Genomic DNA, 17,500 nt, shown 5'->3' with positions numbered 1-17,500 from the left:
GCCAAAGGGCCGCCGGGGACTGGCCAAAGGGCCGCGGGGGACTGGCCAAAGGGCCGCGGGGGACTGGCCAAAGGGCCGCCGGGGACTGGCCAAAGGGCCGCGGGGGACTGGCCAAAGGGCCGCCGGGGACTGGCCAAAGGGCCGCCGGGGACTGGCCAAAGGGCCGCCGGGGACTGGCCAAAGGGCCGCGGGGGACTGGCCAAAGGGCCGCCGGGGACTGGCCAAAGGGCCGCCGGGGACTGGCCAAAGGGCCGCCGGGGACTGGCCAAAGGGCCGCCGGTAGTGTCGCTCTCAGACTAGCTGCTGTCACTGTTGAAAACCCCGACTCACAAAGACAGGCGGTGCTGAAGGGCAAGAGAAACTTCATTACGCGATCTGCGAGTTCTGGATGATCTCGTCTGGTTTGAATCCAGAAGGAATTCTGGCATCTCGAGCGCTGTCGTTACCAAAGCAACAGTCTAAACCGCTTGCGTAACGAGAGTAGGACCTTGTCCAATAAGAGCCGTTTGCGGGAGCGATACAGTATTGTGATAGGACAGTTTAAAATTAGCGTTAGAAAGTTACGGCAATAATGATTCAAAATACGAAATTCGAAAATAGGAGAATGCATAGAAAGTCTCGTGACCCCCCATAGAATGATCCACGACCCACTGGTTGAGAAACTCTGAATGAATGGACAAAGCTTCGAACCGTTATGAGTCAGTGAATCGACTCATGATTCGAACCGTTATGAGTCAGTGAATCGATTCATGATTCGGATCGCGAGTCAAACTGCTGAGATCACGAGACTCTGGCGATCCGAATCATGAATTGATTCACTGACTCATAACGGTTCGAATCATGAATCGATTCACTGACCCTAACGGTTCAAATCATGAATTGATTTACTGACTCATAACGGTTCGAATCATGAATCGATTCACTGACTCTAACGGTTCAAATCATGAATCAATTCACTGACTCATAACGGTTCAAATCATGAATCAATTCACTGACTCATAACGGTTCGAATCATGAATCGATTCACTGACTCATAACGGTTCGAATCATGAATCGATTCACTGACTGACAGCGGTTCGAAGCTTTGTTCTGAAATCGGCCATCACTATATAAGTCGTTATTTAGTGTTTTTGCGCACTAACTCTATTCTGGCCTCTTCATCAATGATTGTAGAGCCGCTGTAGTGAGATGGGCTTTGTAACGACGTCTTTAGTGCCTTTATGGGTCTTGAGAGAGGAAATGACATTGGTGTCAATGAAGGCCTTTCTGAGCCATCGGATTTCAACACTAATATCTTCATCTGTGTGTGAAGATGAGCGGAGGTCTGACGGCTGGCCAACCACAGGAGGAACTAACTACACACTTTACATTTACTGGCCGAAATAACCCTTTAAACAACAATCCCCAGTAAAGCTGAGTGTGTGTGTGTGTGTGCAGGGCCGTCTGTACAGCGGGTTCGTGGACTGCCTGATGAAGGTGTGTGGTGCTGAGGGGATCGCCGGCCTGTATAAAGGCATGACACCGGTGTTTGTGCGTCTGGCTCCTCATACGGTCCTCAGTATGCTCATGTGGGACGGCCTGAGACAGCTCTACACACACTGATGACATCATCACGGGGTGTGTGTGTGTGTGTGTGTGTGTGTTGTTTTACCTCGCCAGTGTGCCTTACCTCCGACACCACTGTAAAGATTATTTGTGTTTTTATTGTGCAGTTGAGTAAAGTTTTTACTGACTGACTTCAGTGTGTGTGTGTGTGTGTGTGTGTGTGTGTGTGTGTGTGTGTGTGTGTGTGTGTGTGTGTGTGTGTGTGTGTGTGTGTGTGATTGTTAGTGCAGCGTTAGAACCACTAGTAATATTCACATCCCCCTGAGAGTTTAAAGGCACAGTATGTAAGTATTCAGCACAGAGGCGTGGCTTAACTCTTGAGTGGGCGGAGCTTTTATTCTGCCGCAAGAGCTGCCGCTTCTGCTCGTGTGTGTGTGTGTGTGTGTAACGCAGCTGTGTTTTATCCTCTCACACACATGTGAGTGTGTTAAAGTGATGTTATAACGCTACTATGAGCAACTTGTTCACACTGCGGTGAGCGAGATCATATTAGGCGGTAACACACGGCACTCTGAGCGGTAAATCACCAACAGCAGATTTAAACAATAAGACTAACTGTGCTGAGCTGGAGAACAATCATTAGTTTCTGTCCATCAGTGATCCAAACAGTGTCTAATAAAACACATCAGATATTAAAGCGGCGATAGTGTTGCCATGGTTACTACACAATAACACCGGAGAGATGATGATGTCACTGATAGGCGACACACACACACACACGGGCGTGTCCCGGTTAAAATCACGGATTTCTCTGTATTTAAACATTCTTGGAAACATTAGGGATAGTGTACACAATAGTGTATTTTGCTAAAAATCTTACATATTGTGCCTTTAATTTAATTATCAACGAACGTTCGGTTAGTCTTCAGAGAAGAAAACTGCTCATTTAATAATTGAGATAAATAATTGTGTGTGTGTTGTCTGACCTCTGCTGGTGATGTTGAGGAATCGCACACTGATGCGTTTAGAAAGGATGATTGGTTGAGCACAATGCATTGTGGGATACAGTAAGGTGTGTAGGGTAAACGCAGTAGATCATAAAGTAGTAGAAAAATAAAACACTACACACTGCAGAAATAGAGTAGTTTTATGTTTGAGTGCTAAACTCAACAGCACAAAATTCCTTGTTTTTACTTTCCTAATAAGTTTCTAAAGTCTAAATGCTGTCCTTTATTTTAAAATGAATTTTATGAAGTACATTTTGTATCCAGTATGACTGAATTAGACCCAAATTAAATGTTTTAATTTATGTAAACCTCAATATTGTCTTGTTCATTTCTGTATTATATTGTATTAATACTATATTATAATTATTGTTTTTGTGTTTGTTATTCTTGGATATTAAAATCAAGAAGAGTTTGATCGGCTCTGCCGTGGAGGAGTACACATTTCAGCATCATAAATACTGCTATTATTAAACAAACTAGAGTATTTATGAATGGTTATGGCACTGAATGTCACATTTGCATATTCTATTGTATGAAAAATGTAAACAAAGAAAAGTGTTGAGAAGCAAAAACGCGTCATCACTGTGAAATACATGACATGCAGCTAAACAAATATTACATATTTTTAGTACTTGTTTTTATATATTTTTGTTTTAATATTATTTATTCGTTTATGCATTTTGCAGTTTTATGATTTAATTTTCCACTCTGACGATGCCTGCGCAGTTCCTCACACGATGGTTTTGAATACCGGTATCAAAATAAACTTTTTAGGTATTATATGTGTTTATAATCGACAGAGTTTCTCTTTTAAGAGAATATACGTGTGGAAATATCGCTGGCTGCCCGGAATCCCGCCGCCATTCTGATCTGAGGTAAATGAGTCACGTGACCGATTAATAATCCCGCTCGCTTCTCGCCGTGTCCTCTGCGGTTCTGAAGTGGTTTTGACGCGGTTCTGAAGCGGGTCTGTGGTAGTTCTGAGGCTATTTTATGGTTCTCCGCTGTTTCTCCAGCAGGTGGCGCTGCGTAACGAGTTACTGTAAACACATTTTAAAGATCACTCACTCTCTTCTCGTTAAACACTAATTAAATGGATAGTTGACCAAAAAAACGATGGACGGATGCACTTTTATGATGGACAGATGCACTTTTATTATGGATAGATGCACTTTTATTATGGATAGATGCACTTTTATTATGGATAGATGCACTTTTATTATGGACAGATGCACTTTTATTATGGACAGATGCACTTTTATGATGGACAGATGCACTTTTATGATGGACAGATGCACTTTTATGGACTTTAAAACTGAAACAGCCATTTACTGCCATTATAAAGCTAGGAATGTTTTAATATAATATAACACAGGTTGTGTTGGTCTGAGAGAAGAAAATCACACCTCAGATGTCAACAGGAAATGAAGGATGCTTCGCCTCAGGTTTAGCTGAATGATTTGTTTTGGTGTTTGTAATTTTACCTCAGAGAAGCTTGTGAATATTTATCTGATAGACAGTGCAGATAAAAGCCGGGTTATTCACTGACTAAACCAGTCAGACCACATCTTGCTCAAGACTCAGGGTTTGAACCAACAGCCTTTCAATCACCATTACAAAAACTCCACCACGTCCCTTATAAACGTGAGATTGCGGTTATATTAGCTGGATAAACGTGAGATTGCGGTTATATTAGCTGGATAAACGTGAGATTGCGGTTATATTAGCTGGATAAACGTGAGATTGCGGTTATATTAGCTGGATAAACGTGAGATTGCGGTTATATTAGCTGGATAAACGTGAGATTGCGGTTATATTAGCTGGATAAACGTGAGATTGCGGTTATGTTAGCTTGATAAACGTGAGATTGCAGTTATATTAGCTGGATAAACGTGAGATTGCGGTTATATTAGCTGGATAAACGTGAGATTGCGGTTATATTAGCTGGATAAACGTGAGATTGCGGTTATATTAGCTGGATAAACGTGAGATTGCGGTTATATTAGCTGGATAAACGTGAGATTGCGGTTATATTAGCTGGATAAACGTGAGATTGCGGTTATATTAGCTGGATAAACGTGAGATTGCGGTTATGTTAGCTGGATAAACGTGAGATTGCGGTTATGTTAGCTGGATAAACGTGAGATTGCGGTTATATTAGCTGGATAAACGTGAGATTGCGGTTATATTAGCTGGATAAACGTGAGATTGCGGTTATATTAGCTGGATAAACGTGAGATTGCGGTTATATTAGATGGATAAACGTGAGATTGTGGTTATGTTAGCTGGATAAACGTGAGATTGCGGTTATATTAGCTGGATAAACGTGAGATTGTGGTTATATTAGCTGGATAAACGTGAGATTGCGGTTATATTAGATGGATAAACGTGAGATTGTGGTTATATTAGCTGGATAAACGTGAGATTGCGGTTATATTAGCTGGATAAACGTGAGATTGCGGTTATATTAGCTGGATAAACGTGAGATTGCGGTTATATTAGATGGATAAACGTGAGATTGTGGTTATATTAGCTGGATAAACGTGAGATTGCGGTTATGTTAGCTGGATAAACGTGAGATTGCGGTTATGTTAGCTGGATAAACGTGAGATTGCGGTTATGTTAGCTGGATAAACGTGAGATTGCGGTTATATTAGCTGGATAAACGTGAGATTGCGGTTATATTAGCTGGATAAACGTGAGATTGCGGTTATATTAGCTGGATAAACGTGAGATTGCGGTTATGTTAGCTGGATAAACGTGAGATTGTGGTTATATTAGCTGGATAAACGTGAGATTGCGGTTATATTAGCTGGATAAACGTGAGATTGTGGTTATATTAGCTGGATAAACGTGAGATTGCGGTTATATTAGCTGGATAAACGTGAGATTGCGGTTATATTAGCTGGATAAACGTGAGATTGGGGTTATATTAGCTGGATAAACGTGAGATTGCGGTTATATTAGCCGGATAAACGTGAGATTGCGGTTATATTAGCTGGATAAACGTGAGATTGCGGTTATATTAGCTGGATAAACGTGAGATTGCGGTTATATTAGCTGGATAAACGTGAGATTGCGGTTATATTAGCCGGATAAACGTGAGATTGCGGTTATATTAGCTGGATAAACGTGAGATTGCGGTTATATTAGCTGGATAAACGTGAGATTGCGGTTATATTAGCTGGATAAACGTGAGATTGTGGTTATATTAGCTGGATAAACGTGAGATTGCGGTTATATTAGCTGGATAAACGTGAGATTGCGGTTATATTAGCTGGATAAACGTGAGATTGCGGTTATATTAGCTGGATAAACGTGAGATTGCGGTTATATTAGCTGAATAAACGTGAGATTGCGGTTATGTTAGCTGGATAAACGTGAGATTGCGGTTATGTTAGCTTGATAAACGTGAGATTGCAGTTATATTAGCTGGATAAACGTGAGATTGAGGTTATATTAGCTGGATAAACGTGAGATTGAGGTTATATTAGCTGGATAAACGTGAGATTGAGGTTATATTAGCTGGATAAACGTGAGATTGCGGTTATATTAGCTGGATAAACGTGAGATTGCGGTTATATTAGCTGGATAAACGTGAGATTGTGGTTATGTTAGCTGGATAAACGTGAGATTGTGGTTATATTAGCTGGATAAACGTGAGATTGTGGTTATGTTAGCTGGATAAATGTGAGATTGTGGTTATATTAGATGGATAAACGTGAGATTGTGGTTATATTAGCTGGATAAACGTGAGATTGTGGTTATGTTAGCTGGATAAATGTGAGATTGTGGTTATATTAGCTGGATAAACGTGAGATTGTGGTTATATTAGCTGGATAAACGTGAGATTGTGGTTATGTTAGCTGGATAAATGTGAGATTGTGGTTATATTAGATGGATAAACGTGAGATTGCGGTTATGTTAGCTGGATAAACGTGAGATTGCGGTTATATTAGCTGGATAAACGTGAGATTGCGGTTATATTAGCTGGATAAACGTGAGATTGCGGTTATATTAGCTGGATAAACGTGAGATTGCGGTTATATTAGCTGGATAAACGTGAGATTGTGGTTATGTTAGCTGGATAAACGTGAGATTGTGGTTATATTAGCTGGATAAACGTGAGATTGTGGTTATGTTAGCTGGATAAACGTGAGATTGCGGTTATATTAGCTGGATAAACGTGAGATTGCGGTTATATTAGCTGGATAAACGTGAGATTGCGGTTATGTTAGCTGGATAAACGTGAGATTGCGGTTATGTTAGCTGGATAAACGTGAGATTGCAGTTATGTTAGATGGATAAACGTGAGATTGTGGTTATATTAGCTGGATAAACGTGAGATTGCGGTTATGTTAGCTGGATAAACGTGAGATTGCGGTTATGTTAGCTGGATAAACGTGAGATTGCGGTTATATTAGCTGGATAAACGTGAGATTGCGGTTATATTAGCTGGATAAACGTGAGATTGCGGTTATATTAGCTGGATAAACGTGAGATTGCGGTTATATTAGCTGGATAAACGTGAGATTGCGGTTATATTAGCTGGATAAACGTGAGATTGCGGTTATGTTAGCTGGATAAACGTGAGATTGCGGTTATGTTAGCTGGATAAACGTGAGATTGCGGTTATATTAGCTGGATAAACGTGAGATTGCGGTTATATTAGCTGGATAAACGTGAGATTGCGGTTATATTAGCTGGATAAACGTGAGATTGCGGTTATGTTAGCTGGATAAACGTGAGATTGCGGTTATGTTAGCTGGATAAACGTGAGATTGCAGTTATGTTAGATGGATAAACGTGAGATTGTGGTTATATTAGCTGGATAAACGTGAGATTGCGGTTATGTTAGCTGGATAAACGTGAGATTGCGGTTATGTTAGCTGGATAAACGTGAGATTGCGGTTATATTAGCTGGATAAACGTGAGATTGCGGTTATATTAGCTGGATAAACGTGAGATTGCGGTTATATTAGCTGGATAAACGTGAGATTGCGGTTATATTAGCTGGATAAACGTGAGATTGCGGTTATATTAGCTGGATAAACGTGAGATTGCGGTTATGTTAGCTGGATAAACGTGAGATTGCGGTTATGTTAGCTGGATAAACGTGAGATTGCGGTTATATTAGCTGGATAAACGTGAGATTGCGGTTATATTAGCTGGATAAACGTGAGATTGCGGTTATATTAGCTGGATAAACGTGAGATTGCGGTTATATTAGCTGGATAAACGTGAGATTGCGGTTATATTAGCTGGATAAACGTGAGATTGCGGTTATATTAGCTGGATAAACGTGAGATTGCGGTTATGTTAGCTGGATAAACGTGAGATTGCGGTTATATTAGCTGGATAAACGTTAGATTGTGGTTATATTAGCTGGATAAACGTGAGATTGCGGTTATATTAGCTGGATAAACGTGAGATTGTGGTTATATTAGCTGGATAAACGTGAGATTGCGGTTATATTAGCTGGATAAACGTGAGATTGCGGTTATATTAGCTGGATAAACGTGAGATTGCGGTTATATTAGCTGGATAAACGTGAGATTGCGGTTATGTTAGCTGGATAAACGTGAGATTGCGGTTATGTTAGCTGGATAAACGTGAGATTGCGGTTATATTAGCTGGATAAACGTGAGATTGCGGTTATGTTAGCCGGATAAACGTGAGATTGCGGTTATGTTAGCTGGATAAACGTGAGATTGCGGTTATATTAGCTGGATAAACGTGAGATTGCGGTTATGTTAGCCGGATAAACGTGAGATTGTGGTTATATTAGCCGGATAAACGTGAGATTGCGGTTATATTAGCCGGATAAACGTGAGATTGCGGTTATATTAGCTGGATAAACGTGAGATTGCGGTTATATTAGCTGGATAAACGTGAGATTGTGGTTATATTAGCTGGATAAACGTGAGATTGAGGTTATATTAGCTGGATAAACGTGAGATTGTGGTTATATTAGCTGGATAAACGTGAGATTGAGGTTATATTAGCTGGATAAACGTGAGATTGCGGTTATATTAGCTGGATAAACGTGAGATTGCGGTTATATTAGCTGGATAAACGTGAGATTGTGGTTATATTAGCTGGATAAACGTGAGATTGCGGTTATATTAGCTGGATAAACGTGAGATTGTGGTTATATTAGCTGGATAAACGTGAGATTGCGGTTATATTAGCTGGATAAACGTGAGATTGCGGTTATATTAGCTGGATAAACGTGAGATTGCGGTTATATTAGCTGGATAAACGTGAGATTGCGGTTATATTAGCTGGATAAACGTGAGATTGCGGTTATATTAGCTGGATAAACGTGAGATTGCGGTTATATTAGCTGGATAAACGTGAGATTGCGGTTATATTAGCTGGATAAACGTGAGATTGCGGTTATGTTAGCTGGATAAACGTGAGATTGCGGTTATATTAGCTGGATAAACGTGAGATTGTGGTTATATTAGCTGGATAAACGTGAGATTGCGGTTATATTAGCTGGATAAACGTGAGATTGCGGTTATATTAGCTGGATAAACGTGAGATTGCGGTTATATTAGCTGGATAAACGTGAGATTGCGGTTATGTTAGCTGGATAAACGTGAGATTGCGGTTATATTAGCTGGATAAACGTGAGATTGCGGTTATATTAGCTGGATAAACGTGAGATTGCGGTTATATTAGCTGGATAAACGTGAGATTGTGGTTATATTAGCTGGATAAACGTGAGATTGCGGTTATATTAGCTGGATAAACGTGAGATTGCGGTTATATTAGCTGGATAAACGTGAGATTGCGGTTATATTAGCTGGATAAACGTGAGATTGCGGTTATATTAGCTGGATAAACGTGAGATTGCGGTTATATTAGCTGGATAAACGTGAGATTGCGGTTATATTAGCTGGATAAACGTGAGATTGCGGTTATATTAGCTGGATAAACGTGAGATTGCGGTTATATTAGCTGGATAAACGTGAGATTGCGGTTATATTAGCTGGATAAACGTGAGATTGAGGTTATATTAGCTGGATAAACGTGAGATTGAGGTTATATTAGCTGGATAAACGTGAGATTGTGGTTATATTAGCTGGATAAACGTGAGATTGCGGTTATATTAGCTGGATAAACGTGAGATTGCGGTTATATTAGCTGGATAAACGTGAGATTGCGGTTATATTAGCTGGATAAACGTGAGATTGCGGTTATATTAGCTGGATAAACGTGAGATTGTGGTTATATTAGCTGGATAAACGTGAGATTGCGGTTATATTAGCTGGATAAACGTGAGATTGCGGTTATATTAGCTGGATAAACGTGAGATTGAGGTTATATTAGCTGGATAAACGTGAGATTGTGGTTATATTAGCTGGATAAACGTGAGATTGCGGTTATATTAGCTGGATAAACGTGAGATTGCGGTTATATTAGCTGGATAAACGTGAGATTGCGGTTATGTTAGCTGGATAAACGTGAGATTGCGGTTATGTTAGCTGGATAAACGTGAGATTGCGGTTATATTAGCTGGATAAACGTGAGATTGCGGTTATGTTAGCCGGATAAACGTGAGATTGCGGTTATGTTAGCTGGATAAACGTGAGATTGCGGTTATATTAGCTGGATAAACGTGAGATTGCGGTTATGTTAGCCGGATAAACGTGAGATTGTGGTTATATTAGCCGGATAAACGTGAGATTGCGGTTATATTAGCCGGATAAACGTGAGATTGCGGTTATATTAGCTGGATAAACGTGAGATTGCGGTTATATTAGCTGGATAAACGTGAGATTGTGGTTATATTAGCTGGATAAACGTGAGATTGAGGTTATATTAGCTGGATAAACGTGAGATTGTGGTTATATTAGCTGGATAAACGTGAGATTGAGGTTATATTAGCTGGATAAACGTGAGATTGCGGTTATATTAGCTGGATAAACGTGAGATTGCGGTTATATTAGCTGGATAAACGTGAGATTGCGGTTATATTAGCTGGATAAACGTGAGATTGCGGTTATGTTAGCTGGATAAACGTGAGATTGCGGTTATATTAGCTGGATAAACGTGAGATTGCGGTTATATTAGCTGGATAAACGTGAGATTGCGGTTATATTAGCTGGATAAACGTGAGATTGCGGTTATATTAGCTGGATAAACGTGAGATTGCGGTTATATTAGCTGGATAAACGTGAGATTGCGGTTATATTAGCTGGATAAACGTGAGATTGCGGTTATATTAGCTGGATAAACGTGAGATTGCGGTTATATTAGCTGGATAAACGTGAGATTGCGGTTATGTTAGCTGGATAAACGTGAGATTGCGGTTATATTAGCTGGATAAACGTGAGATTGTGGTTATATTAGCTGGATAAACGTGAGATTGCGGTTATATTAGCTGGATAAACGTGAGATTGCGGTTATATTAGCTGGATAAACGTGAGATTGCGGTTATATTAGCTGGATAAACGTGAGATTGCGGTTATGTTAGCTGGATAAACGTGAGATTGCGGTTATATTAGCTGGATAAACGTGAGATTGCGGTTATATTAGCTGGATAAACGTGAGATTGCGGTTATATTAGCTGGATAAACGTGAGATTGTGGTTATATTAGCTGGATAAACGTGAGATTGCGGTTATATTAGCTGGATAAACGTGAGATTGCGGTTATATTAGCTGGATAAACGTGAGATTGCGGTTATATTAGCTGGATAAACGTGAGATTGCGGTTATATTAGCTGGATAAACGTGAGATTGCGGTTATATTAGCTGGATAAACGTGAGATTGCGGTTATATTAGCTGGATAAACGTGAGATTGCGGTTATATTAGCTGGATAAACGTGAGATTGCGGTTATATTAGCTGGATAAACGTGAGATTGCGGTTATATTAGCTGGATAAACGTGAGATTGAGGTTATATTAGCTGGATAAACGTGAGATTGAGGTTATATTAGCTGGATAAACGTGAGATTGTGGTTATATTAGCTGGATAAACGTGAGATTGCGGTTATATTAGCTGGATAAACGTGAGATTGCGGTTATATTAGCTGGATAAACGTGAGATTGCGGTTATATTAGCTGGATAAACGTGAGATTGCGGTTATATTAGCTGGATAAACGTGAGATTGTGGTTATATTAGCTGGATAAACGTGAGATTGCGGTTATATTAGCTGGATAAACGTGAGATTGCGGTTATATTAGCTGGATAAACGTGAGATTGAGGTTATATTAGCTGGATAAACGTGAGATTGTGGTTATATTAGCTGGATAAACGTGAGATTGCGGTTATATTAGCTGGATAAACGTGAGATTGCGGTTATATTAGCTGGATAAACGTGAGATTGCGGTTATATTAGCTGGATAAACGTGAGATTGCGGTTATATTAGCTGGATAAACGTGAGATTGCGGTTATATTAGCTGGATAAACGTGAGATTGTGGTTATATTAGCTGGATAAACGTGAGATTGAGGTTATATTAGCTGGATAAACGTGAGATTGAGGTTATATTAGATGGATAAACGTGAGATTGTGGTTATATTAGCTGGATAAACGTGAGATTGAGGTTATATTAGCTGGATAAACGTGAGATTGTGGTTATATTAGATGGATAAACGTGAGATTGAGGTTATATTAGCTGGATAAACGTGAGATTGAGGTTATATTAGCTGGATAAACGTGAGATTGCGGTTATATTAGCTGGATAAACGTGAGATTGCGGTTATGTTAGCTGGATAAACGTGAGATTGCGGTTATGTTAGCTGGATAAACGTGAGATTGCGGTTATGTTAGCTGGATAAACGTGAGATTGCGGTTATATTAGCTGGATAAACGTGAGATTGCGGTTATATTAGCTGGATAAACGTGAGATTGTGGTTATATTAGCTGGATAAACGTGAGATTGAGGTTATATTAGCTGGATAAACGTGAGATTGCGGTTATATTAGCTGGATAAACGTGAGATTGCGGTTATATTAGCTGGATAAACGTGAGATTGCGGTTATATTAGCTGGATAAACGTGAGATTGTGGTTATATTAGCTGGATAAACGTGAGATTGCGGTTATGTTAGCTGGATAAACGTGAGATTGTGGTTATATTAGCTGGATAAACGTGAGATTGAGGTTATATTAGCTGGATAAACGTGAGATTGCGGTTATATTAGCTGGATAAACGTGAGATTGCGGTTATATTAGCTGGATAAACGTGAGATTGCGGTTATGTTAGCTGGATAAACGTGAGATTGCGGTTATATTAGCTGGATAAACGTGAGATTGCGGTTATATTAGCTGGATAAACGTGAGATTGCGGTTATATTAGCTGGATAAACGTGAGATTGCGGTTATATTAGCTGGATAAACGTGAGATTGCGGTTATATTAGCTGGATAAACGTGAGATTGCGGTTATATTAGCTGGATAAACGTGAGATTGAGGTTATATTAGCTGGATAAACGTGAGATTGAGGTTATATTAGCTGGATAAACGTGAGATTGTGGTTATATTAGCTGGATAAACGTGAGATTGCGGTTATATTAGCTGGATAAACGTGAGATTGCGGTTATATTAGCTGGATAAACGTGAGATTGCGGTTATATTAGCTGGATAAACGTGAGATTGCGGTTATATTAGCTGGATAAACGTGAGATTGCGGTTATATTAGCTGGATAAACGTGAGATTGCGGTTATATTAGCTGGATAAACGTGAGATTGCGGTTATATTAGCTGGATAAACGTGAGATTGAGGTTATATTAGCTGGATAAACGTGAGATTGTGGTTATATTAGCTGGATAAACGTGAGATTGCGGTTATATTAGCTGGATAAACGTGAGATTGCGGTTATATTAGCTGGATAAACGTGAGATTGCGGTTATATTAGCTGGATAAACGTGAGATTGCGGTTATATTAGCTGGATAAACGTGAGATTGCGGTTATATTAGCTGGATAAACGTGAGATTGCGGTTATGTTAGCTGGATAAACGTGAGATTGCGGTTATGTTAGCTGGATAAACGTGAGATTGCGGTTATATTAGCTGGATAAACGTGAGATTGCGGTTATATTAGCTGGATAAACGTGAGATTGCGGTTATATTAGCTGGATAAACGTGAGATTGCGGTTATATTAGCTGGATAAACGTGAGATTGCGGTTATGTTAGCTGGATAAACGTGAGATTGCGGTTATATTAGCTGGATAAACGTGAGATTGCGGTTATATTAGCTGGATAAACGTGAGATTGCGGTTATGTTAGCTGGATAAACGTGAGATTGCGGTTATATTAGCCGGATAAACGTGAGATTGCGGTTATGTTAGCTGGATAAACGTGAGATTGCGGTTATGTTAGCTGGATAAACGTGAGATTGCGGTTATGTTAGCTGGATAAACGTGAGATTGCGGTTATATTAGCTGGATAAACGTGAGATTGCGGTTATGTTAGCTGGATAAACGTGAGATTGCGGTTATATTAGCTGGATAAACGTGAGATTGCGGTTATATTAGCTGGATAAACGTGAGATTGCGGTTATGTTAGCTGGATAAACGTGAGATTGCGGTTATGTTAGCTGGATAAACGTGAGATTGCGGTTATGTTAGCTGGATAAACGTGAGATTGCGGTTATGTTAGCTGGATAAACGTGAGATTGCGGTTATGTTAGCTGGATAAACGTGAGATTGCGGTTATGTTAGCTGGATAAACGTGAGATTGCGGTTATGTTAGCTGGATAAACGTGAGATTGCGGTTATATTAGCTGGATAAACGTGAGATTGCGGTTATATTAGCTGGATAAACGTGAGATTGCGGTTATATTAGCTGGATAAACGTGAGATTGCGGTTATATTAGCTGGATAAACGTGAGATTGCGGTTATGTTAGCTGGATAAACGTGAGATTGCGGTTATATTAGCTGGATAAACGTTAGATTGTGGTTATATTAGCTGGATAAACGTGAGATTGCGGTTATATTAGCTGGATAAACGTGAGATTGTGGTTATATTAGCTGGATAAACGTGAGATTGCGGTTATATTAGCTGGATAAACGTGAGATTGCGGTTATATTAGCTGGATAAACGTGAGATTGCGGTTATATTAGCTGGATAAACGTGAGATTGCGGTTATGTTAGCTGGATAAACGTGAGATTGCGGTTATGTTAGCTGGATAAACGTGAGATTGCGGTTATATTAGCCGGATAAACGTGAGATTGCGGTTATGTTAGCCGGATAAACGTGAGATTGCGGTTATGTTAGCTGGATAAACGTGAGATTGCGGTTATATTAGCCGGATAAACGTGAGATTGCGGTTATGTTAGCCGGATAAACGTGAGATTGCGGTTATATTAGCCGGATAAACGTGAGATTGCGGTTATATTAGCCGGATAAACGTGAGATTGCGGTTATATTAGCTGGATAAACGTGAGATTGCGGTTATATTAGCTGGATAAACGTGAGATTGTGGTTATATTAGCTGGATAAACGTGAGATTGAGGTTATATTAGCTGGATAAACGTGAGATTGTGGTTATATTAGCTGGATAAACGTGAGATTGAGGTTATATTAGCTGGATAAACGTGAGATTGCGGTTATATTAGCTGGATAAACGTGAGATTGCGGTTATATTAGCTGGATAAACGTGAGATTGCGGTTATGTTAGCTGGATAAACGTGAGATTGCGGTTATATTAGCTGGATAAACGTGAGATTGCGGTTATATTAGCTGGATAAACGTGAGATTGCGGTTATATTAGCTGGATAAACGTGAGATTGTGGTTATATTAGCTGGATAAACGTGAGATTGCGGTTATATTAGCTGGATAAACGTGAGATTGCGGTTATATTAGCTGGATAAACGTGAGATTGCGGTTATATTAGCTGGATAAACGTGAGATTGCGGTTATATTAGCTGGATAAACGTGAGATTGCGGTTATGTTAGCTGGATAAACGTGAGATTGTGGTTATATTAGCTGGATAAACGTGAGATTGCGGTTATATTAGCTGGATAAACGTGAGATTGCGGTTATATTAGCTGGATAAACGTGAGATTGCGGTTATATTAGCTGGATAAACGTGAGATTGCGGTTATGTTAGCTGGATAAACGTGAGATTGCGGTTATGTTAGCTGGATAAACGTGAGATTGCGGTTATGTTAGCTGGATAAACGTGAGATTGCGGTTATATTAGCTGGATAAACGTGAGATTGCGGTTATATTAGCTGGATAAACGTGAGATTGTGGTTATATTAGCTGGATAAACGTGAGATTGCGGTTATATTAGCTGGATAAACGTGAGATTGCGGTTATATTAGCTGGATAAACGTGAGATTGCGGTTATATTAGCTGGATAAACGTGAGATTGCGGTTATATTAGCTGGATAAACGTGAGATTGCGGTTATATTAGCTGGATAAACGTGAGATTGCGGTTATATTAGCTGGATAAACGTGAGATTGCGGTTATATTAGCTGGATAAACGTGAGATTGCGGTTATATTAGCTGGATAAACGTGAGATTGCGGTTATATTAGCTGGATAAACGTGAGATTGCGGTTATATTAGCTGGATAAACGTGAGATTGAGGTTATATTAGCTGGATAAACGTGAGATTGAGGTTATATTAGCTGGATAAACGTGAGATTGCGGTTATATTAGCTGGATAAACGTGAGATTGCGGTTATATTAGCTGGATAAACGTGAGATTGCGGTTATATTAGCTGGATAAACGTGAGATTGCGGTTATATTAGCTGGATAAACGTGAGATTGCGGTTATATTAGCTGGATAAACGTGAGATTGCGGTTATATTAGCTGGATAAACGTGAGATTGCGGTTATATTAGCTGGATAAACGTGAGATTGCGGTTATATTAGCTGGATAAACGTGAGATTGAGGTTATATTAGCTGGATAAACGTGAGATTGCGGTTATATTAGCTGGATAAACGTGAGATTGCGGTTATATTAGCTGGATAAACGTGAGATTGCGGTTATATTAGCTGGATAAACGTGAGATTGCGGTTATATTAGCTGGATAAACGTGAGATTGCGGTTATATTAGCTGGATAAACGTGAGATTGCGGTTATATTAGCTGGATAAACGTGAGATTGTGGTTATATTAGCTGGATAAACGTGAGATTGAGGTTATATTAGCTGGATAAACGTGAGATTGAGGTTATATTAGATGGATAAACGTGAGATTGTGGTTATATTAGCTGGATAAACGTGAGATTGAGGTTATATTAGCTGGATAAACGTGAGATTGTGGTTATATTAGATGGATAAACGTGAGATTGAGGTTATATTAGCTGGATAAACGTGAGATTGAGGTTATATTAGCTGGATAAACGTGAGATTGCGGTTATATTAGCTGGATAAACGTGAGATTGCGGTTATGTTAGCTGGATAAACGTGAGATTGCGGTTATATTAGCTGGATAAACGTGAGATTGCGGTTATATTAGCTGGATAAACGTGAGATTGCGGTTATATTAGCTGGATAAACGTGAGATTGAGGTTATATTAGCTGGATAAACGTGAGATTGCGTTTATATTAGCTGGATAAACGTGAGATTGCGGTTATATTAGCTGGATAAACGTGAGATTGCGGTTATATTAGCTGGATAAACGTGAGATTGCGGTTATATTAGCTGGATAAACGTGAGATTGCGGTTATATTAGCTGGATAAACGTGAGATTGAGGTTATATTAGCTGGATAAACGTGAGATTGCGGTTATATTAGCTGGATAAACGTGAGATTGCGGTTATATTAGCTGGATAAACGTGAGATTGTGGTTATATTAGCTGGATAAACGTGAGATTGTGGTTATATTAGCTGGATAAACGTGAGATTGCGGTTATGTTAGCTGGATAAACGTGAGATTGTGGTTATATTAGCTGGATAAACGTGAGATTGAGGTTATATTAGCTGGATAAACGTGAGATTGCGGTTATATTAGCTGGATAAACGTGAG

At 39.6% G+C, this 17,500-nt stretch overlaps 2 protein-coding genes across 2 annotated transcripts in view; both read left to right on the top strand.

Moving 5' to 3' along the window:
* slc25a34 (solute carrier family 25 member 34) overlaps positions 1 to 2,860 on the top strand; it is a 9,775-nt gene extending 6,915 nt beyond the window's left edge. Inside the window, exon 6 of the mRNA XM_067415108.1 lies at positions 1,438 to 2,860. Within this exon, the coding sequence (XP_067271209.1) occupies positions 1,438 to 1,602 (165 nt within the window). The 3' untranslated portion in view covers positions 1,603 to 2,860. The remainder of the gene's footprint in view (positions 1 to 1,437) is intronic.
* The window catches only part of fblim1 (filamin binding LIM protein 1), a 25,784-nt gene continuing 9,764 nt past the window's right edge, over positions 1,481 to 17,500 (top strand). Inside the window, exon 1 of the mRNA XM_067415113.1 lies at positions 1,481 to 1,617. The gene's annotated coding sequence lies outside the window, so the exon portion shown is untranslated. The remainder of the gene's footprint in view (positions 1,618 to 17,500) is intronic.

This window comes from Pseudorasbora parva, chromosome 14, assembly GCF_024679245.1.
Source record: "Pseudorasbora parva isolate DD20220531a chromosome 14, ASM2467924v1, whole genome shotgun sequence".
Taxonomy (NCBI): domain Eukaryota; kingdom Metazoa; phylum Chordata; class Actinopteri; order Cypriniformes; family Gobionidae; genus Pseudorasbora; species Pseudorasbora parva.
Note: the sequence above shows the minus strand (reverse complement) of the source record. Positions and strands in the feature narration are given on the sequence as shown.